Source organism: Aythya fuligula, chromosome 1 (genome assembly GCF_009819795.1).
Source record: "Aythya fuligula isolate bAytFul2 chromosome 1, bAytFul2.pri, whole genome shotgun sequence".
NCBI lineage: Eukaryota > Metazoa > Chordata > Aves > Anseriformes > Anatidae > Aythya > Aythya fuligula.
Window position 1 is genome coordinate 653,067 of NC_045559.1, and position 22,436 is coordinate 675,502.

Consider the following 22,436-nt stretch of genomic DNA (forward strand, 5'->3'; position numbering starts at 1 on the left):
CGAGAGCAGTGCTGTGTGCCGGGGGGGGGCCGGGGCTGCTCCGGGGGGGGGGTCCCAGCTCACCAGCAGAGCTGCCCCGGGCAGTACTTGTCGATGAGGGACTGGTAGTACCCCCGCAGCTCCTGCACCGCGGGCAGCTCCTCCTGCTTGGTGTAGAGGTCGAACTTGCTGTGGGAGTGAGCAGGGGGTCAGAGCCGGACGGGGAGGGGGGGGGCACAACGTCCCAGCCCCCCCCCCCCAGCTCCTCGACCACGCACTTGAGCTCCTTGACCCAGGGCAGCATGCGCAGGTCCTCCTCGCTGCAGAGGTGCCCGTAGTCCCCGTGCGCGTGCCAGGGGTAGAAGGAGTGGAAGCGCACCATGTAGAAGGCCTGGGGGGGGGGATTAAGGGGGAGGGGGGACAGGGCCGTGGCATGGGGGGGGGGCTGTGGGTGCCCGGCCCCCCGCCCTGAGCCCCCAGCCCTCACCTCCTTGGGCAGGGCGAAGTTGTTGAACTTCATCACTCTGTACATGTACTCTGCGGAGACAGCGGGCGGCTGGGGGGGGCGGGCAGCCACTGCCCAGACACTGGGGGCGATGGGGGCAGAGCCCCTGCGCCCCCCCACCCCAAAAGGGGTCCCCCTGCTGCAGCTCACCGTCGTGTCCCCAGGACATGAGCACGTTCTCCAGGCCGCAGTGGGGCTGGTACATCCCGCACTCCGTGCTGGGGGGGGCAGGGGCCTGGGCTCGGGGCTGCGCCGTGGGGCTGAGCCCCCCCCCGAGCCCCCCACACACACACAGAGGGGCAGGGGCCGCGCTCACCTGTAGCGGGGGTCCCTGCTGTCGGGGTTCTGGTGGAAGGTGGAGTCGCTGAAGACCACCGAGCTCTGCACCTTGCAGCCCACGGGGAAGGTGTCCCCCACCACGGCCCACTGCGGGGCGGCCACAAGTGTCCCGGGGGGGCCCGTGGCGGTGCCAGGCGCTGCCCCCCCCTCCCCAAAACCCCGCTCACCTGGGGCTCCCCGAACAGCGCCAGGACCTTGCCCAGGTCGTGCAGCAGCCCCACGAGGTGGAACCAGTCTGGGGGCGAGCGGGACCATCGGTCACCCCCCTCTGGTAGCACCCCCAGGGCTTGGGCCCCCCTGTCCCGGCCCTACCTTTGTCGGGGTGGGCGCGACGGATGCCCTCGGCGGTCTGGTAGGCGTGGAAGGAGTTGGGGAAGTCGACGTCGGGGTCGGACTCGTCCACCAGCTGGTCCAGCAGCTCCAGCGCCTCCATCACGCTCATCCTGCGCAGGGAGCAGCCCCCGTACTCGGCGCTCTGGGGGCGCACCGGGGCGGTGAGCACCGGCCTGGGGACCCCCGGGACCCCTCCCCAGGACCCCCAGGACCACGGTGCCAGCGGGGTTGGATGCCCGGAGGAGAGGCACGCACCTTCCTGCGGACGAAGTCGACGGTCTGGTGGGTGTGCATCAGCAGGTAGGTGCTGTAGACGCGGTCCAGCAGCTTCCCCTCCTGCGGCGCAGCGTCAGGCTCGGGGGGCTCGGCCCCGTGGGGTGGGCTGGGGGGGGGGCTGCCCCGTCCCGCTGCCCCCCGAGGGCGGCAGGGCCAGCCCCGCGGTGCCGGCGGCTCACCGTGTAGTTGCGGTACTCGGACTTGGCCTTGCCGGGCTGCGGCTCCTCGGAGGGGTCGGCGTCCTGAGGACACGGGGGCAGGGTCAGCGGGGCCGATCCCACACCCAGCCCACGGCCGTGGGGACAGAGACAAAAAGTCAGGGACAAAAGGTTCCCTGCAGGGTGCGGGGACCACGAGAGCTCCGAAGGGAAGCCCTGGGGGCAGTGGCAGCACTGCACGGTGAAGTGTAGTGTTGGGGGGCACTGCGCTGCACTGCATGAGGATGCACAGTGTGGTGCTGTGCTGCATGGCACTGTGTTGCATGGCACTGCACAGCACTGCACTGCACTGCGAAGTGCAGTGGTGGGGGCACTGCACTGCACTGCACGAGGCTGCACAGAGCGGTGCTGTGCCAAGTGGTGCTGTGCTGCATGCTGCAGTGCTGTGCTGCTCGGTGCTGCATGGCACTGCAGGGTGCTGCGTGGTGCTGTGCTGCGTGGCACTGATCTGTGCTGTGCTCCGTGGCACTGCACTGTGCTGCACAGCACTGCACTGCACAGCACTGCACAACACTGCTGCACAGCACTGCACTGCACCGCACTGCATAGCACAGCACTGTGCAGCATTACACTGCACAGCACTGCAAGGCACTGCACAGTGTTGCACTGCACAGCACAGCACAGCGCAGCATTGCACAGCACAGCACTGTGCAGCATTGCTCTGCACTGCACAGCACTGCACGGCCCTGCACTGCACAGCACTGCACTGTGCAGCATTACCCTGCACAGCACTGCAAGGCACAGCACTGCACAGCATTGCACCACACTGCACAGCACTGCCAGGCACTGCGCAGCACCACACAGCACTGCCCCACTGCTCCTTTGCCCCATCCCCATCCCACGGCCGCCCCACACAGGGGGTTGCAGCCCCCAGGAGGGGGGTCCCAGGCCGTGTCCCCACTGGGCACGAAGTCCGTGCCACCCGGCCAGCCCGGTGCACTGGGCCGTGTCTCCTGTGTCCCCAGGGAGCAAAGAGGGGCACAAGAGGGGCACCGGCCCTGTTCTGAGGGGGGGGGAGCCCAGAAGCACTGCCCCGAGTCCCCATAGAGCAGTGTGTGGGGTCAGTGTGCCATGGGGTGGGACCGTGTGGGATCAGACCCCCCCGGGGCTGCGATCCCCCTGGGGCTGGGATCCTCCTGAGGGTGGGATCCACAGGGGTTTGGGTCCACTCGGGGGCTGGGACTCCTGTGGAGGTGCGAACCCCACGAGGATGGGACCCCCCCCCCGGGGAATGGGTCCCTGTGAGGATCAGATCCACGTGGGGCTGGGGGGACATTGGAGGGTCCTGGGGGGTCTCCTTCCCCCCCTCCGCCCCCCCTCAGCCACCCCACTGCCAAGCTCTGCCGGGCCCCACATCACGCCGAGCTGTGGGGGGGTTCCCTGAGCGCCAGACCCCATGGGTGGGGGGCAACATCCACGGGGCTGTGCCCCACGGCACAGGGGGGTCGTGGGGAGGGGGCTGCAGGGGTGCTCCTGCCCCCGACGCACGGCAGAGGGGGAGCGGGGCTGGCTCCGAGGGGGGGTACTCACCGCCCGGGGGGGCCTCATGCTGGCCGTGGCGAGGGGCAGAGGGCGCACGGGGCGGCCGCCGGGACCCCCGGCTTTATCCCCGGGCGCGGGGGCAATCGGTCACCAGTTAACCGGCCCCCGGTTAATGTTTGAGCCCGCGCCGCCGCCGCTGCTCCCCAGGGCAGGGGGGTGCTGGGGGGGGTCCTGGCCCAGCCCCCGGGCTGGGGTGACCCAGGCTGCACCCCCCTGAGTGGGGGAGCCCCCAGACCCGGCCGGGGACCCCCAGCTGCCGGCAGCCCCATGGGCAGCGGGGTTGTGGCTGCGCTGCTCCGGGCATGGGGCACGGGGGTGCCATGGGGGGCACACGGCTGGGGGGGCACTGGGGTGGGGGCTGCAGCCGTGGGAAACATGGGGGAGTCCCGGTGACACCGGCTGCAGAGACCCTAATGCTGGGGAAGGGTCTCCGTGGGACAGCCCCGGCCCTACTGCTGCCCCCCCCCCAGTGGGGATGGGAGAAGGGGGCTCTGGGGGAGGGGAGGAGGAAATGGGGGGGTCCCACAGGGGCTGGGGCACCCAGCGCATCCCCTGGGAGTGGGATGGGGCCGTGGGGCAGCGTCTGAGGGGGGGGGCGTGGGGACGGACCCCACATCCCATGGGGCTGGGGGGGCAGGAAGGGGGCAGGTGAGGGGGGCTGGGGGGGCAGGAGGGGGGCGGTGGGACAGACGGACAGGGAGAGGGGGGGGCAGGCAGACAGACGGCTGGGATTGGGGGGGGGGAGCCTGGTGCTGCCCGGGGCACTGCGCCCAAGCAGCCACTCGTGCAGGGCTCCGTCACGACCCAACCCGACCCGTCGTGACACGTCGCAACACATCATGACACGACAGCGTTCGCTCGCTCCCCCCCGTTGGGAAGTCTCACGCTTTATTCTGCCCAAACCCCATTTTTGGAATTTTTGGGTTTTGGAATACGCAGGGGGGGCGAGTGCCCGGCGTGCCCCCGAGTGCCGGGGCCGCGACGCCTCCTGTCTGCAGTGGGGCTGGGGGGCACTGAGAGGCACTGGGGGGTACTGGGAGGCACTGGGGGGCACTGGGGGGCACTGGGGCTGGGCAGGGGTCGTCCCGGTCCCCGCGGGTCCTGGGGCAGCGACGCGGCGGCTGCAGCCTCTTGGCTCAGCTGGCCACAGGCCCAGCGCTGGCACGCACAGCTTGGCCAAAATCGTGGAGTCTGACCCCAGATTTTCCGGGCTAAGCTCCCAGCCGGGGTCTGAGGTCTCGTTCCCACCCAGCCCCGTGGTTTGGGGCGGCGAGGGGCCGGGAGCAGCACCCATGGGTGCCCCCCACCCCCTGGTGCTCAGGGGGGGCACTGGGTGCTCCTGGGGACGGAGGGGGCTGTGGGCACAGAGGAGGGCACTGCTGGCACGGGGGGGGGGGGGGCTGCACCCAGGGGGTCGGGGGGGGCTCATATGAGGGATGGGGCTGATGGGGGTGGCGTTGGGTGAGGGTGCCCGTGGCGGTGGGGACTGGGCTGGCAGGAGGAAGGGGTGCAGTCACACCGTGCCCCGAACCCTCTCCACGGAGGGCTGGATCCGTCCCATGTCCCCCCCCCCAGCTGGGCCCCATTGCCAGCAGGTTGGGGTCCCTCTGCTCCCGGGATTTGGCCAGGGGTGGCCCTGGGCCCCCAGCACCTTGCTCACGGGGAGGACAAGAGCCGGGGGGGGGCAGGCACGACCCCAGACAGGGGTGCAAATCCCCATCAGAGCGTGGGGTGCCTGGAAAACTTGGGGTCCCCTCGTGTCTGTGCCTCCCCCCACCCCAAATCCTGGTCCCCAGAGACCACGGGGCCCTTCCCAGCCGTGCTCCGGGGGCACGGGGCCTGTCCCCAGCGCCTCAGCATCACCCTGGGGTGGCACCAGGACCGGGGGGGGGGGGCAGGAGCTGGGAGGGGAATGGGGACAGGGCAGGGCAGGAATGGGGTCAGGGACAGGAATGGGGTCAGGGACAGGAATGGGGTCAGGGCAGGGACAGGAGAACTTCTCACCGTGCCCTGGAGCCCACCAGCAGCTGGTCCCAGCCTCATCTCGGGGGTCTCAGGGGGGGACAAGGAGGACAGGGCCTCAGGGGAAGGGGGCAGCCTCCTCCCCGGGGAGGACGGGACCCCACAGACACCCTCTCCTCAGCCTTGGGAAGGGACCTGGGGCACTGAGCCCAACCTGGGACCCCCGCCAGGAGAAGGGTGCTGGGGGCAGCCGGGCTGGGGAGGAACCCCCCCCTCTCTGCTCCTGTGGCCCCTGCGTGTCCCCATCCCCAGCCCCTCCCTGCCCTGGGGACAGCAGGGACCCCCTGCCCGTGTCCCCCCCGGCAGCACCCACAAAGCCCCAGGTTTGGGCACAGCAGAGGGCAGGCGAGGGCCAGGATGTGCCGGGGGGGACCCCGCGTCGCCGCGCATCCCGGGGGGGGTGCAGGCGGTGCCATGGGGCCGCTGAGCTGCTGAGTCAGGCGGCAGCGGGGCCGGGGGCTCAGCCCCGAGCTCTTGCACAAGGGCCAGCGCCGGTGCCCCTTGGACCTGCGGTCAACAGCCCCGGTGGCCGGGCCACGGGCCAGCAGCTCTGCGGTGACACGGCGCTCGTCCCGCCGGGACCCTCCGCGGGGACAAAACCCCGTCCCCACGGGGCCACCGCCGCCCTGCGGCCCCATCCCGGGCTGGCGCTGGGCTCAGCCCCGCGCGGGGACCCCGGGCACCCCGCAGAAAGGCGCAGACGAGCCCAGCAGCCTCTGGAAGTGCTTTAGTGGGAGCCCCTAGGGGGGCTCCAGGCAGTCTGGCGGGGGGCGGCCGCCCTCAGCCGTAGCTGTGGGGGCTGTTGGGGTTCATGGGGGACGAGTCCTGGCGGCCCGACTGCCCCATCAGCTGCCACAGGCGGTGGCTGAGGTTCTGCACCTGGCAGGTGCCCAGCACGCAGCCCACCCGCAGCAGCTGCGCGTGGTGCAGGCGGCCCCCGGCGTGCCGACGGCCCCGGTGCGCAACGGGGTGCCGGGGGGCCAGGGGCGCACCGCGGCGGTGGCCGTGCCGGGGGGCTGGCCGGGGTCCGTGCCGCGGGGTGAGCCTCGGGCCGTGCCGGGGGGCGAGCTGTCTGCGCCGGGAGCCACCTGCAAGCTGCGGTGGGGCTGGGGGCTGCAGTCCTGGGGGGTCCCCGTGGAGTGGGATCAGGGCCGGGCGCTGCCGGGGCGCCTGCAGCAAGGCCGGGGAGGGTCTCCGGTCCGGGGGCTCCCTGCAAGAGAGCAGCGTGGGGTGAGCAGGAGGGTGGGCGGCACAGCCCCGGGCTGGGGGGGGCCGCAGAGGGGCGCGGACCCCCGGGAGATGCGGCCCCTTTGGGGCACCCCCAGCCCCGCAGCGTGCCCTGGGTGGCCGCGTCCTGCAGAGGGCGTGCGGGGCCAGCGCTGGGCGAGCTCGCCCCCGGGGAGGGGGTGCTCGCCACGGGGAGCCGGCTCTGCAGGCAGCAGCTGCCCCCCCACACCAAGCCCCCTCCCCAGGGGGACCCCAGCCCCGGGCTCTCCCCCACCCCCCGCCCTGTGCCCCCCGGGATGGGGCAGGTCCAAAGCTCCGCGGTGCCGGCAGCCCCCAGCCCAGCCGCCCGGTGCCCCCCACCCACGGTGCAGCTGGACCCCAGCCCCGTGCCCACGCCAAGCCCCAGGGAGCTGCGTGGGGCTGGGAGCAGCCCCACCCGTACCCACCCGTACCCACCCGTACCCACGCTGCGCCATGAGGGCCGGCGGGGAGCTGCTGCCAGCGGCACGGCTGCGCCCGCAGGCTCCCAGCCTCCAAACCAGCAGCACTGGGATGTGTGCCCGGCCCCTCCCGGCCCCCCTCATCCCATCCCACAGGGCTCCCCGGGGACACGGGAACCCACGTCCCACCACGGCCGCCCCGTGCCGCTGCCACTGCGTTATGTGAGCGTGTCCAGGAGCCCCGCCACCAGCCCCCACCCACCCCACAAGCGCTGACACCTCTGGGGCCGTGCTCTGCCCCACGGTTGTGCAAGGTCCCTGTGCTGGGGGGCTGCTGAGCCTGCTGCCCACCTCCCCTGCAGCCCCCACACCCCAGGGGCGCTGCCTGCCCCAGGTACCCCGGACACCCCGGCCCCTCTCCGCCTGCTCCTTGTGGCCGTGGCACAGCAGCCCCGGCCCGGGGCCTGGCTCCGGGCACGGCACAGCCACGGGGCACCGAGGGGCTTCGTGTGGCAGCTGAGCCCTTGCCCCCCAGCCCCCGGTGCTCACACATCTGCTGCCCCAACCCCATTGGCACCAGGCCCTGCCCCACACCAGCCCCCTGCCCCGCAGGAACATGTGGCAGGGTGTGGGGGCAGTGTGTGGGGGATCATGCACCACATGGCTGGGGGCACCCAAGAACTGTGTCGGGGAGCCCCCCACACACACCAGCGCTGCCGGCACACGGCAGCACCAGCACAGCCCTGCAGCCCAGCCTGAGCCCCCTGCACCTTCCTGCACCACCAGCACGATGCCACGCACACGAGGGCACAGCCATGGTGCAACCCCACGCGCAGACACACACAGCCATGGGGCAACGCGCATGGTGCAACCCCACGCACGCGCAGCTGTCCCCGCAGACGCGGCCCCCCCTCACCCCTGTGAACACGCACACGCGTGCCGTGACCCCTGCACACACACAGGTCCACCCCCGTGCCGGTGTGCATGCCGACACGCACGCACGCCCCAAGCCCAGCACGCAGCGGTGCACGCATGTCCCGGCACGCACACGCGTCCGTGCGCTCCAACACCCGCACCCACGTCCCGCAGTGCGCACGGACGGGCGGTGACCCCGTGCACACGCAGTGCCCCCTCCCCTGCTGGCACGCAGACCCCCACACCCCCTGTACCCCCCCTGCACACACGGGCACGCTGCTCCCAGCAGGCACACGCAGCCCTGCACCGCCCTGAGCCCACCAAGCCCCCCGCCGGGGCTGGATGTGGCCGCACGGTGCTGCTGGCCCTGCACCGTGGGGCTGGGGGCTCGTCCCAGCACAGCTCGTCGGGGTCGAGGCTGGACGCTGCTTGGCCACGAGCCCCGGGGAGCAGGGACGGAGGCCAAATTCCTGCAGCCCGGCAGGGACAGGAAGCACCGGCGGGGCAAGGCCTTGCGCTCGCCTGCCCCTTCCTCGGACGTGTTTACAGGAGGCAGCTGCTGCCCGGAAACCGGCGGCGGGGCTTTCCCTGGCAGCGCTCACCCAGGCAGCCCCGCCGAGCCCCCAGCCCAAAAAGCCCCGTGCTGGGTTCCCGCAGGACAGCTGGGGAGTTCCCCGCCCGGCCCTGGCTTTGCCCCGGCGCATCCGGCAGCGCGTGGGATCGCCGCAGCTCTGCTCCCTGCCTGGTCCCTGGGGCTTTGCGAGGCTCATGGGCTCCCACTGCCCCCCCACAGCCCCTGCCCTGCCGGGCTGCAGCCTCCCCGCAGCTCCCCTGGGCCCTTTCCATGCAGCTTCCAGCCCCGAGGTGAGCCCCCCTCCCTCCTTCTGCCTCTCACTGCTGCCCACCCCAGCTCCCGTAGCACCAGCGCCGAGCCAGCACCCACGCAGGGGCAGCCCCAGGCACCCACCCGCAGCACCCCCAGCCCCAGGGACAGCAGCCCCAGCAGCAGCCGCGCTGTGCCACCCCACGGCCACGGCCCCAGAGCCGCACGGAGCCCGGCGCAGGCTTCCCACGGCGCAGGGCACAGCCCCAACCAGCTCCTCAAGCAGCAACATGCAGGCGCGCAGCCCGCGCGTGCACGCACGCACGGCGCCGGCAGGAGCTTTAATCCCCTTCCCAGCTTCCTCCTCCCGCAGAAAGTTCTGACAAGGGATCCTGGCGCCGCGCAGCCCCTGCCCGTCCTCGCCCCCGCGGGCCCTGTCCACGCGCACCCCGGCCCCTGGCACAGGCACCAGCCGGCACAGCACGCACGGACACCTCGTCCTGCCCCTGCTCACACTTGGGCACAGGGACTCTGCCCAGCCCTTGCACATGCTCACACTCTGCCCGGGCTTCGGGCATGCACACACACACACAGATGCACACACAGACACAGATGTACTCACACACACACCCTGGTACCACTCTGGCCCCTGTGCCCTCCCACCCCCCGTCCCCATGCGCATCGATGTGCCCCGTGCGTTAACCCCAGCCCCGTCCCAGCCCCGTTCACCCCTTCACACCAGGGCAGGCTGCTGGGCTCCCGCAGCACTTCAGGAACATCACCAAGGGAGCGCGTGGACCCGGGGCAGCCCCCAGCCTGCCCCCTCCACACACCCCCAGGAGCCGTCCCTGCACCCAGAGGACCCTGCACCCAACCTGCTGCCAGCACAAGGGCGCTTTGGCATGGGGCTGGGTGTCCCCTCCCTGTCTGGGGCCACGTCCTGCAGCGGGGACGTGCTGGTGGCAGGAGGCACAGCGGTGCCCCCCGTGCTGGACCCCAGGGGAAACCAGGGAGAGCGTCCGGGGCTGGAGCAGCCCCATGGGGAAGTGCTGGGTGGCCGGACAGGTGGACACACGGTGCCTGGCGGGACAGACGGCTGTGGGGACGTGGCCCCTGCTGGCACCAGACCAAGCAGCAGCCAGGAGCAGAGCCCAGCGGTGCGGGGCAGGCGCACGGGGCCAGGTCCGGTGCCAGACAGGTCCCGGGCGGGGGCTTAGGGCAGCGGGGCTCAGTCCTGGGCTGGGTCCTGAGCAGGGGGTCGGGCTCGCGTCCCCCCCGAGGGACCGGGTGGGGGTGCGGGGTGCTGGGTGCTGGCTCACCTGTGCTTGGGCGAGCGCCCCGCGGGCAGGGGCCGGCAGCCGGGCAGCTGCAGCAGACACAGCACCAAGCTGATGCAACCCAGCGCAAGCGGCGCCGGGGCTCTCATGGCGGGGCTGGGCCGGGGCAGCGGATCCGGGGCTGCAAGGAGAAGAGAAAAAAGCTCAGGGCTCGGCAGGGCACGGCTCGGCTCGGCACGGCTCAGCTTAGCTCGGCTCAGCACGGCTCGGCGGCAGCGAGCGGCTCCGGGACCCCAGCGCCGCAGCCCGGCTCTGCCCGACCCGACCCGAGCCGAGCCGAGCCGCTCCGCCCAGCCCGGCGCCCCCTGCCCGGTGCCCCCGGATCCCCCCCGTCGAGCTGCCCCCGGTACCCCCCAGTACCCTCCGATACCCCCCGGTACCCTCCGATACCCCCCGGTGTCCCCCGATACCCCCCGGTGCCCTCTTGCCGCTCCCACCCCCGGTGCCCCCCCCGGTGCCCCCGGTGCCGGGGCTCCCGCACGGCCCCGCCCGTACCTGGCTGCGGCCGGGCCGGGGGCTCGGGGGGGGGGGTCTCGGTGCTGTCCGGTGGGGTCGGGCCGGGCTCAGCCGCCGGCTGCGGGTGCTCGGGGTGCGGGTGCTCGGGGTGCCGCCGCCGGCCGTGCTGCCCGAGCTGGCGCTGCCCGGCCCAGGTTAAATATCGCTGGGCTCGGCGCGGCGAGGAGGAGCCGAGCGGCCGCGGGAGGAGCCACGGGGCGCGGGGCAGCCCCCCCCGGCCCGGCCCGGCCCCGCACCGCCCCCCCCGGCCCCGCTCCCCGCGGTGCCCAAGGACCGGCCCCGGGAGCCGCCCGCCGGGACCCCCCCGGGCCGGGAGCGGGGCTGGGGCTGGGGGGAGTTGGGGAGGTTTGGGGGGCGTTGGGGAGGTTTGAGGGGGGTTGGGGGGGCTCCTCCCGCACCTGCGCCCCCTGCCCGGGGCTGGCCGGGCCGTGGCAGCGCTGCTGGAGCCCCGCCGGGGTGCGCTCAGCCGTGCCCAGCCCCGGAGCCGTGCCGAGCCGTGCCGAGCCCCAGTCCCCCGGGACAGCCCTGGGCAAACCCAGCGGCGGGGCGGGGGCCGCATCCTGCCCCCCTGCCGGGCTGCACGGGGCTGCTTGGTGCCCGGTGCGGCAGCACCCGCAGCCCCACAGCCCCACGGACCCCACGAGCCCCGTGCCACCACGGAGCTGCCCCCAGCTTGGCCAGGGCTTCCCCCAGGGCTGACCCGGGCTGAAGCTTCTCTTGGGGCCTTTTATCACAATTTGGGGAGGAGCGAGCCCAGGTGCCCCCCCCAGCTCCCCGCTATCCCCCGCTGCTCTGCCTCGCTGCCCTCAGCTGGGGGCCGCGGGGGTCCCCGGGCTCGGGGTGCTCACAGGGTGGGCGATGCTCAGCCCTGGGGGTGCTCCCAGCCCCTCGCTGTGCCCTCGGGTTGCAGGAGGGGTTTGGGGACCGGGGGCTCGCTGCAGCCCCCAGGAGCAGGGGAGGGAGCGGGGCAGCTTTGGGGACGAGGCTGGCTCAGATCCACCCCGTGTCCGGCCGTGCGCCAGGCGATGCCAGGCCAAGAGGAGGGGGAGCTGGGGCACAGGGACCCCTGGGTGGGGGCTCAGCGGGTCTGGGCGTCTGCAGTGGCCCCGCTGCCGAGCTGGGGCAGGGCGAGGAGCCCGAGCACCCCGGGGCTGCCCCGGCCGGGGTCTCACCCCAAGGCGGGGGGTCGGTGCCCCCTCCGTGCCCCGCTCCCCCCTTGAGGCCTCCTGGTGCCGAGGGGCCGGGGCCCCGCGTGCTCCGAATCGCTCGGATTCTTCTGCATCATCAGGACACAAAGGCTTCAAACACCCGCGGCCAGCACAGGAGGATTTGCAGCAGCACCTGATCATGTGTCGGCGGGGACGGGGACGGGGACGGGACCGGGACGGGGCTGGGATGGGGCTGGGGACAGGGCACACGGTGTGGCCCGGAGGGTGTCGGGCACCCAGGCAGCCCCCATGGGGCAGAGCCGTGTCTGCAGCCCCCCGAGCAGAGCAGAGCAGCCCCCGGCCCTGGGCGAGCAGCCGGTGCCACAGCCCCAGGCTCTGCTGGCGTCTCCCCGGGGGATTTCTGTGGCACGCCGGATTCTTCTGCTTGTTTGTTGCTGGATTACTGCAGAGATGGAAAAACAGCGGCGAAACCGCGCCGCAGGGCTGCAGCCAGGGGCCGGGGGCACGAGCACCCTGCCCAGCCCCCGCCCAGCCCCAGTGCCCTGCGAGGGGTGGCCCCTGCGAGGGGTGTCCCCTGGATGTCCCCTGGATGTCCCCTGGGTGTCCCCTGCTGTCCCCAGGGCTGGGAGCAGCCCGGCCACCACCAGCCCGGCCCCGTTACCCCAAACCAAGCCCTGAGCTGTGCCATGCTGGGGGGACACCCACAGCACCTCCTGTGCCCCCACACGGGCAGGGTCAGGGGGCCGGGGGCTGCAGCGCCTGGATGAGCCTGGATGGGAGAACCGGGCTGTGGGTGGCTCGTGTTTGTGGCCGGGGGGGTGTTTGTCCAACTCCTCCCCACACAGGGGGAGCAGGAGGCTGGGGCTCGGCTGGGTGCCCCCTTGCGCCTTGAAGCAGCGGCTCCAGGTGCTGCCATGGAGCAGGAGCAGGGCCAGGAGCAGGAGCAGAAGCAGCAGAAGCAGCAGAAGCAGCAGGAGCAGGAACATCAGGAGCAGGGCCAGGAGCAGGATCAGGATCGGGTCTCTCCAGCAGCCCTCGCTCCAGGCTGTGCCCTGCCCCGGGGACAAGGCAGGGCTGAGCCCGGACCCCCCCCCCCCGGCTGGTGGCTGGGCACAGGCAGCGCTTCCCCCCTGGAGGAGACACCGGGCGTCCAGCCATGAGAATCGATGGCTAAGTTTCAATTAGCTTAATTACCTCCCGGCCAGCGCCTGGCAGGGGAGGGCAGGGAGCTGAGCGCAGCCTGGAGCCCCGAGCCCGAATCCCGCTGGGGGCAGAGAGAGATCTGGGGGCTGGGGGGCAGCGGGGGGGCTGCACCTGCATGGCTGAGGACCCGCTGGGGACAGGGACAGGGACAGGGACTGGGAGGGAAAGTGGTAGAGTGACACCAGTCCCTGCAGCCCCCAGCCCTGGGGGGCTTCCTGGAGGCTCTGGTGCCCCCTGCCCGAGCCCTGCTGTGCCCCTGCGTCCCCGGTGCCTGCACCACGGCGCCCAGACCCCTCGGTGGGTGCCGGCACTCCGGGGACCGAGCCATCACCTGGGGACATCAGAGCACAGTGTGGGGCCGTGGGGGCTGCCTGGGGCTGGGCACGGGGCTGGGGGCTGCAGCCACAGAGCCCCCGCCCCGTCCAGCAGTGCCGTGGGTGCAGGAAGGGGAACGCGGCGCTGCGATGGTGCGGGCGGCACCCGGCCTGAATCAGTGCGCTCACAGGGCCTGGGGGGGGCTGTGCTGTGCCCCCACGGTGCTGCTGGGACCCCCACACCACAGCTGAGCCCCCCAGCCCATGGCCGAGCCCCCCATGTGGCACCATGCCCGGTGCCGTGCTGGAGCACGGGGCGCTGCGGGGATGGGGCGCTGTGGCCGGGGTGCCCCCATGGGCTGGGGGCTGAGGGCTGGGGGCTGTCACCCACCCAGGGGCTGTCACCCAGCCGGGGGGTGTCACCCACCCCCCCTTGGGAGAGGAGGAGCGGTGACGAACACCCGCAGGATGTCACCCAGCCTGGACGGAGCTGCCCCATGGATGTGCTTGGTCACCGAACACAGCCCCCAGCCCTCAGCAGGACCCGGCCCCCCTGGGCACGGGGACTTGGGAGAATCGCTGTCACCCCGCATCGACCCCACTGCCGCCACCGCAGCCCCGTGACCCGCTCCAGCAGCCCCAAATCCCCCCAGCCCCAAATCCCCCTGGCCCCGACCCCCCGGCCGCGCTCCCTCCCTGTGTCCCCTGGGAGCCGCTCGCACCCACGCACGGCTCAGCCTTGGGTGCTGCAGGGAGCTCAGCGTCACCGGCTGCTGGGTGGGTGTGGGGACAGGGGACAGGGGGATGTGGGGATATGGGGACACGGGGATAATGGGATATGGGGACATGGGGATATGGGGATAATGGGATATGGGGACATGGGGATGTGGGGACGGGGAGATACAGGGATATGGGTTTAATGGGATATGGGGACATGCGGATATGGGGACATGGGGACATGTGGACACAGGGATAAGGGGCCACAGGGATATGGGGACACGGGGATGTGGGGTTATGGGGACATGGGGGATATGGGGTCACAGGGACATGGGGTCACGGGGTCATGGGGACACGGGGACACGGGACGTGGGGCTGTGGGGTCACGGTGCCGTGGCTGGGGACACTCCGACCCCAGGGGACCCCCGGCACCCCCCGACCCCCCCCAACCCCTCCCGGTCCCCCCCCCGGTCCCCTCCCCTCCCCCCCGCTCTCTGCGCGCCCCCTCCCGCCTCGCGCCCCGCCGGGCCCCGCCTCTTTCCCCTAAGCCCCTCCCCTTCCCTCCAAGCCCCGCCCCTCTCCCCGCGGCGTGCCGGTGCCACGCCCCCTCCCGTGGAGCGGCGGCGCAGGCGCAGTGCGGGGGCCGGGCCGGGCGGCGCGCGGCGCCAAGATGGCGGCGGTCGGGGCGGCGGCGGCGGCGGCGGGAGCGGGGCTGTGAGCGCGGCGCCTCCCCCGGCCCGGCCCGGCCCGGCCCTGCCCGCCGCCATGGCCCGCCTGGCCGACTACTTCGTGCTCGTGGGCTACGACGCGGACAAGCGCGGTGAGCCGGGGCCGCCGCTGGCAGCCAACGCCGCGGGGGAGGGGCGCGGGCGGCGCCGGGACCGGGGGGCACCGGGAGGGACCGGGGGGGATGAGGGGGAACGGGAGGGGATGAGGGGGGATGAGGGGGAACGGGGGGAGCAGGGGGGGGGGTGGCGACGTGGCGGGGCGGCGGGGCGGGCCCGCGGCCGGTACCGGGGCCGGGCCCGGGGGCGGCTCCCGGAGCTCCCCGGGGCGGGGCCGGGGGGGGGCGGGCACCGGGAGACCCCCGGGGCAAGGCCGGGGCCGGGGCCGGGGCCGTGGCTCTGCCCGCAGCTCCCCCGCCCATCCCGGTACCGGCACCGGGCTCTGCCAGGCCCCGTTCGCACCCCCGGGGGCTGCGGGGACCGGGCCGGGCCCGTCCTGCCCCAGCGGGGGGCTGGGGGCCCGGGGGGCCCATCCCCACCCTGGCTCCGAGCACCGGGCACCGGCACCGAGCAGCAGCCCCGGGGATCCCGGTACCGGGGCCGGCTCAGAGCTCGGCCGCCTTCCTCCCCCGGTACCGGGAGCACCGGGCCCTGTCCCCGTCCCTGTGCGTGGTGCAGGGACGGGGGCGATGCTGGACCCGTGTCCGCGGCCCCGGGTGCTGGTGGTGCCGTGGCCGTGCCTGCCTCCAGCCCCGCAGTTCCCCCTCCGGCTCCGTCCTGCACAGCCCGGTGCCGGTACCGGAGCTGTCGGTGGTGGCGGTGCCGTGGCAGGGGCCGGTGTCACGGCCGCCCGCTGCCAGCCCTCGGGAACCGGGGCTCCAGAAGGGACAAATCAACACCACCGGTCCTTGTGGTGCCGTCCGGGACCTGCCCGGGGACGTGCAGCCAGGCGCTGTGCTCAGCGGGCAGCCCCGTTACCTGTCAGTAATTAACGAGCCTCAATTAACGAGCCTCCTAACGACTCTCCTCACCTCACCGCTCAGTGGGGCCGCTGCTGCAGCGGGGCTGGAGGCGCTCAGGGCTCCGCGTCCCCACGGGGCCTGGGGTCTTTGGGCACTGTCCCTGCGGGTGGCTTGGTGGCCGGGCTGTGCCGTGCTACACGAGGCCGGGCTGCGTTTTCCCTCCTGCTGCAGCCCTAAGCCAGAGAATTGGCTGTCAGGACGGACGGACGGACGGATGGACAGATGGACAGCTGCTTACAGAGCTGTGTGGTGAGGAGGGGAGAGCACAGGGCACAACGAGGGGCTCCCAGCACACAGCCCGGGCTCTGTGCCCTTGGGGCTGCGCTGGAGGCCACCTTGGCCAGGAGATGGGGACGGCACCGGTGGCACCTTGCAAACGCCAGCACCAGCAGTGACAGCAGGGCAGGCAGCTCTCCGTCCCGGCTGCGGGCCCAGCTGCCCTCCCTCGCAGCATTGGGGTGGTTTGGAGCAGGGGGTGCCTCAAAGTGACGTGAGGAGCCCCCGGTGAGGAGCCCGGGGCTGTGAGTGCCACGGAAGCGCAGCCTGGCAGGTATCTGGCCGGTACCTTTGTGCCCCCGATCCGATCCTGGGGGCCGTGGCAGCAATACTTGGTGTTCCCGTGCCAATTTCCTGCGCCACCTCCCAGGAGGGAGCCCCCCCCAGTGACTAATTGCCCCCCCCCCCGTGACTAATTGCCCTGCAGGTCGGGGCGGACCCGGCAGGGCTGTGCAGTCCCCTCCCTGCCGCCCCAGCTGCCTGCTGCCAGCACCTCCGGGGGGGCTCGGGGGTCCTGCTGCGGCGCGGGGAGACCCTCAAGCAGCTGGGGAAGGGGCTCGGCTCTGCCTGCGAGACCCCCGAGCACTGCTGGGGTCTGTGGGCAGATGGGGCAGGTTGGTGGCAGTGAAGGGGACCCCGGTGGCTCCGTGCTGTCCCCAGGCACAGCTCGTTCTCTCGTTGTGCCTTCCTGGGAGCAAAACCGAAAGCGAGCGGAGGCGCCGCGAGGGCTGGGGAGAGGCAGGAAGCGGGGCTGGCGGGGGAGCCCGCTGCAGCCCCCGGCTTGTGGTTGGCATCTCGGGGCTGCCAAGGGCCTGCCCCCCCTGGCACGCACCGTGCGGGGTCGTGGTGGCCTGCCCGGGATGGTGATGTCCTGCTGGGGATAGAGAAAAAGGATCCCACCGAGCCCTGGGATCGCCCCCCCAGCTCCTGCTGGCTTCGTGTGCTCGGCCGAGGGGCCGCATCCTGCGGGGGCTGCGCACGGAGCCAGCAGAGGGAAGGGCCCCGCTCATCCAGGGGCTGTTCCCGTGCTGCCACCACAGCTCGCCTTTCTCTCGGGCTGTTCTCAGCCCCCCGGGCCCTCGCAGCCCCACGGATGGGGAGGAACAGCCGCGCTGTGGGGCCGCTGTGGGGCTGGGCCTCCTGCCCGCCTGCTGCCCCCGGGGCCGGGAGGTTTCGCTCCGTCCCCTGTGGGCTGCGCGGGGCCGGATCTGTGCAGAGCAGCGCGGCCTCAGGGCGTGCCGAGGGCTCTCTTTGGGGTTTCTTTGGGATTTCTGTACGGAGCGCTGAGCAAACCACGGCCCCTTCCCTGTGGGGAGCTGGAAAACAACAAAAAAATCGGGGATTTTAGGAAACGCCGCTCAGAACGAGCCCTGGTGAGCGCGCTGCTGGCTCTGCCCGTGTCCAAATTTGCAGCTGCCCTTCCGAGCCTCCTGCCCTCGTGCCCTCCGTGTGCAGCTCTTCTCTCCGGGCTGCTCTGTGCTTTGTTTGTGCCGAGCCCTTCAGCTGTTGCAGCAGGAAGGCAGGATCCTGCTCTAGGACTTGGCAGCAGAGCGGAAAAAACTCTCGGTGTGGAGGCCCGGCTGCGCGCGGAGCTGCTGGAGGACACGCGCTCCTCCCGGCTGTCCCAATGGTTTTCTCTCTGGTTCTGCAGCCTGCTCCGAGGGCTCTGGGCTCGCCGTGACTCCTGCCTGCTCCCAAAATGTTCCCTGGCGTTCTCCTTCACGAGGCACTCCGGAGGAGGACACACAGCTGGTGCAGGCTGGAGGTGTCCCACCGCGTCCCGCTGTGCCGGGCGGGCACCGGGGAGCCCAGCCCGTGGGTGCTGGCAGCGAGCTCTGCTCCCCACACAGACATTTGGGGGCAGGAACACAGGAGGAGAGGACGTGATCCGTGCACACACTGCCTGCAGGGCTGTGCTGCTGCTGCCAGGAGTGGGGGCATCTCCCGTGCTGACCCTGCCCCGTGCAGGGACATCCAGCCGTACCGGGAACCGCGACACCTCCATCCGTGTGTGGGGCTCATCGTGGTTTTTTTTGGGTGGCCTCGTCCTGGAGGAGACCCCCGGGTGCTGTGGGTCAGCGTGGGGGCACCCGGCAGCCCCTGGCCCTGCACAAGGACACGGAGCTGCTGGAGCGGGGCTGGGGCAGCTGCGGGGATGCTTGGGGTGGGAGCAGCTCCGTGGGGCTGGGGGCGTTGGGGGACCTCACGGTGCCTAACGGGGGGGTACGGCTGGGGAGGGGTCTTTACCAGGGCCTGTGGTGGTGGGACACGGCGTAAGGGCTTTAAAGTAGCAGAGAAATCCTGTGGTCGTGCAGCCTGGGGGGGCTGTGAGGTGCTGAGCGGGCTCCAGCTCCTCCGTGCGACCCAGCCCTGCCCCGGCAGCACGGCTGGTGGCATGGGGTGGCGGTGACACCGCAGCCTGTCCTCCTCTGGGTGCTGTGGGGTGGCCGTGGGGGGCTCCAGGCACGGCCCCGGGGCGCTGCCGGGGGAGTGATGCTCCGAAACCGCCTCCTACAGCGCAAGAAGCATCTGGGGTAAAACTTTCCACCCGCTCACCTCTGCAGCTGGGAACCCCACGGCGTCACTGGGGGCGGGATGGAAAACTCAGCCCCGCCGTGGGCGGCCCTCCTCCCCCGTGGGCACCGTGTGTCACCCCGGGGGGGGCAGGTCGGGCCCTGCAGGGACTCCTGTGCCCGACAGCCGCGTGTGTGACAGCCCCAGCCCCGTGCAGAGCCTCCTGTGACAGCCCCAGCCCTGGGTCCTGCCCAGCCCTGCTCACCAGGAGCCTCCCTTGGGGCCGGGCTGCGCCCCGTGTGTCATGGTTCGGGCAGAGGGGGTGACCGTGAGGAGGAAGCACCCTTTGGAAACGTTTGCCGTAACCGAATTCTTTCACCGTTAGTAATATTTTGCTCGCTGCCAGTGAGAATTTTGCAAATTCTTGAAAATTTCTCTCGCTTCGGCCTGCGTTTTCCTCAGCTCAGGCAGCAGGAACCCGAGGGCTTTGTTCCCAGCCGGTTTTATTTCCCGGTTCCTGGCGCTGCAGTGCCAGATCCGAGGAGCAGCTGCGGTCCTGTGGATGCTGAAAGCAAACAAACACGGGGAAGGCTCGGCCGCAGCAGGGCCGTGCCCTGCCCTTTGCCCAGCGGCTCCACCGGTGCCTCGCTGGGACGGAGACAGCACGGAGGAGCCCCCGGTGCCGTGGTCCCGTGGGCACGGCTGAGTCTCCTTCCATCCTCATCCACTGTGATCACAGCACGAAGCCTCACAGGCCAGGCTGCTTCACCCCGAGGCTGCGATGTGCTGGATGCCCCCGTGCCATCGCGGCAGGTACCGGGAGTGCCACGGGGCAGGGATCGTCCTGCTCCAGGAGCGCGTCCCGGAGCGCGCACATCCCTGCCGGCTTGGCAGCAGGAGGAGCCGCGGTGCCCGGGGTGCCGGGGGGCTCCCTGTGAGCGCCGGCCACCCCGAGGAGCAGGGGCCCTTCCCTTGTGCCGATTCCAGTCCCCTCTTTGTTTATGGCGTGGCTCAGAAGCGGCCACGTGTCAGTGAGCAGGAGCAGCCCGTGCGTTTGGCAGCTGCGATTTGGATAGCCGTGCCTGGGAGTCTTGTTGTTGTTTTTTTTTTTTCTGACTGCTTTTCGATCGAAGTGGTGCGGCAGGGTGTTTTTTTGGGGGGAGGAAGAATTGAAGCTGTCTGCTAGACGCATTGGTGTTGTGGGTAGCCGTAGGAAGTGGAGCAGAAACGAGGCAGGCTGACTGCCTCGGCGCTACGTCACCTTCCTCCCCGAACCGCGCTGATGGCCCAGATAAGCGCGCCTTCGCTCCGGCTGAGTCACGGCCCCTGCAGCGCCGAGGGAGGCGATGCTGCGCTGCTGCCCCCACGCCTGGCACGACTTGGGCAGCCTCTGGGGTTGATTTGGGCAGCCTCTGGGTTCTCCTGGCATGGGGCATCCCGAGGGAGCCCCGTGGCGCAGCCACCCCGGTGCTCGGTGCGCCCGTCCCTCGCTCTTCTGGAGCAGGCGACGGCCTCCAATGCCGTTTTAGGGACCTTGCCCAACATTTGTTTTGCTGCTGGTGTGGGTACCTGCAGCCAGGCACCAGTGTTGTGCGAGCAGAGCTGTGCCTGTGGATCGACACCTGGGAGGTCTGTGCTAAATCCCATTCAAGCCCCGGCCGGGGGGTTTGGGCACGCTGGGTGCGCAGAGGCCCTGTGCCGGGGCCAGGTGCCCGCATGGCCGCGTGCAGCAGGACCACAGTGGGTCCCGGTGTGGTCCTCCCCCCGTCCAGCCCTTCCCCACTGTGGGGGCTGCCCCCTGCAGCCCCCCACCCCCACGACTCCCCCCCCACCAGGAGCTGGAGCCGGGGCGGGCGCAGCTGCGGGCAGCGGGACGCGGCCGGGCGCTGGCCTGGGACACAGCATCTCTGTTCGGCGCTGAATAGGACGCGGCCGGAGGACAATTGCTCGCTTCAGCTCCTTCTGGAGGAGCGGCTGTGGTGGCAGCAGGGGTATCGGCGAGGGGCTGCGTCACCGCTTTTATTTAGCAGTGAGAGCAGCGCGGCGCTCCCGGCCTCGTGCGGCGCTCGGCATGCGCGGGTGGCTGCGAGTGAGAGGGCTCCTCCGTGCCGCTGGGCTTCGTCAGCTGGCGTGGCAGGGCTCGCCACGAAAAGCCAGGTGGTTAGAAACGGGGAGAGATAAGCTCCTGGGTGAGATGAATGTGCACTGAGCAGACCTATTTAGGAAGGAGGGCAGGCAGCGTGCGCGGTGCCGTGCGGCGTCCCAGAGATAGGCTGCTCCAGTTCGCTTCCTAACGAGCAGAATGAGCCCCCTGGCAAAAAAAAAAAAAGTGCTGATTTATTGTCAGTTTATTGCCAATTATCTGCAGGGGTGACTCCGATGGGCCAGCAGTGGCTTGGATGTGAGGACAGCGTCACTTCAGGTGCGGGTGCAGCTTCACCGCGTGGGTCAGCGCCCGTCGGCAGAGGCAGCTCGGGAAGCTCCCGTGCGGGCAGCGCCGGCTAAAACAGATCCCGTGTGTGCACCTACCCCTGTCAGAGATCAAACCTGGGCACCCAGCCCTAGCGCGATGGCTCCTGTTTTTTGGCTCCGTTTGGGATGTTAGAGTGGATAAGCAAATCTCAGCCTCGCTGCTGCAGCGCGGCCGGCGGTGCGCTTAAAGCCCAGATGAGCGCACGGCACGGGCTGCGATAACCGGCAGTCGGCGGGGTCTGCTGCTGCCCGGGGGCATGGCAGTGCTTTTTTATTCCCCTAGAAGGCGAGGAGTGATCCCACACGGCTCCGTCAGCGGGGCAGGAGCAGCCCCAGCCGATCTGTGTCTCTGAGCCGAGGGCTGGGGGTCCCTGTGGCGCGGGCAGCAGGAGCTGGGGGCTGAAGAGCTGCGGGCAGCTGGTTACACGGAACCACACGGGGGGAGCTGGGCGGTCAGGACAACTGCAGCAGGTCCCGTAATGTTAATTATGGCCTCCCTAATGAGCTGGGGCAGGTCTGTCGTTAGCATTCCCAGCCAGTCGGGACGAGGGAGTTGCCAGCACCTTCTGGCACAGAAGTGATTTATGGAGCACCTCGTGCCCCTGCGCTGAGCACCAACTTCCCCGCCGTCACCCCAGGGACTCCCCGGGGGCCCTCGGCCCTTGCTGGGCGTGGGACACCTGGGAACTGGGAGATGTGGTGAGGAGGTGGGGGCGCAGGGAGTCACTGAGGTGAGGGGCCGGGTGGTGGTGGTGCCCCGCAGCCTCCCGGGGTCGCAGCGGGGAGCTGGTGCCCTCGCTGTGCGGACGCTGCTGGTCCGGGCGGCTCGTTAGGGTAATTGCACAGTGGCTGTGGATCAGAGGAGCGGCTCCGTTCCCAGCAGTGTATTTAAAGTGAGTGGGGAACAAAAAGCGACGGAGGCCTTAGGGGAGATTTTTCGTTCCCCAGCTCTAGGGTAGCTCCTGTCGGGTTTTGGTTACCGCCTGCGTTTCTCATTTTCCAGGCCCTTGTAGCGCCCTTTTCCCTGGCAGCTCGGCGTGGGGAGCTGTCCCTGCCTGGAAGAGGATCCGCTCCCGCCTGGCTGTTTCCTCGAAGGCTCTGTGTGAAGTGGAGCCGGGCAGGAGCAGCCGGCGTGCCCGGGCTGTGGAGCAGGGCAGCGAGCAGCGGCGCTGCCAGCAGCGTGCACGGCACAGAGCCGTGAGCTGCAGCTCCTGCAGCTGCTGGCGGGGGAATTCCTGCTGCTGAATCGCGCTGCTTGTTCTGCCTTGGCTTCAGGCTCTCCGAGTTTCCCTCAGCTGCCTTGACCGTGCTCTGGTTTTGCTCTTTATTTTCCTCCGTTTGGACTGGTTTTGGGCTGTTTGGAGGCTTCCTCGCTTGCTTCGCGCAGTTATCTGCCTCCTTCCTGCTGTAACCTTCCCAGCTCCGTTCTGTTTTCCCTCTGAGTGCTGGCAACTGAGGCCGCTTGGGCAGTTAAGGAAGCAGAGGATGGGGATGTTGGCTCTTCCCTACTGACCTCAACTTTTCTCAGCAACTCTCACTTTGTAGAACTGCC

The 22,436-nt window shown here is 70.9% G+C and overlaps 3 protein-coding genes across 3 annotated transcripts in view; 1 reads left to right on the forward strand and 2 right to left on the reverse strand.

The window, feature by feature from the left end:
- Positions 1 to 59: 59 nt before the first annotated feature.
- MIOX (myo-inositol oxygenase) lies at positions 60 to 3,198 on the reverse strand. Its single transcript, XM_032196868.1, has 10 exons — positions 3,181 to 3,198; positions 1,612 to 1,674; positions 1,412 to 1,492; positions 1,136 to 1,298; positions 991 to 1,058; positions 801 to 910; positions 635 to 702; positions 467 to 516; positions 258 to 370; positions 60 to 168 (listed from the first exon to the last, which is right to left on the reverse strand). The coding sequence occupies exons 1-10, from the start codon at positions 3,196 to 3,198 to the stop codon at positions 60 to 62; spliced, it is 843 nt and encodes a 280-aa protein (XP_032052759.1).
- Positions 3,199 to 5,994: 2,796 nt separating this feature from the next.
- ADM2 (adrenomedullin 2) lies at positions 5,995 to 10,045 on the reverse strand. The gene is made up of 2 exons (XM_032196941.1): positions 9,939 to 10,045; positions 5,995 to 6,424 (listed from the first exon to the last, which is right to left on the reverse strand). Exons 1-2 carry the CDS (start codon positions 10,043 to 10,045, stop codon positions 5,995 to 5,997), a joined length of 537 nt encoding a protein of 178 aa, XP_032052832.1.
- Positions 10,046 to 14,640: 4,595 nt separating this feature from the next.
- Positions 14,641 to 22,436, forward strand: part of SBF1 (SET binding factor 1) — a 62,028-nt gene continuing 54,232 nt past the window's right edge. The window contains exon 1 of the mRNA XM_032196880.1: positions 14,641 to 14,695. Within this exon, the coding sequence (XP_032052771.1) occupies positions 14,641 to 14,695 (55 nt within the window). The remainder of the gene's footprint in view (positions 14,696 to 22,436) is intronic.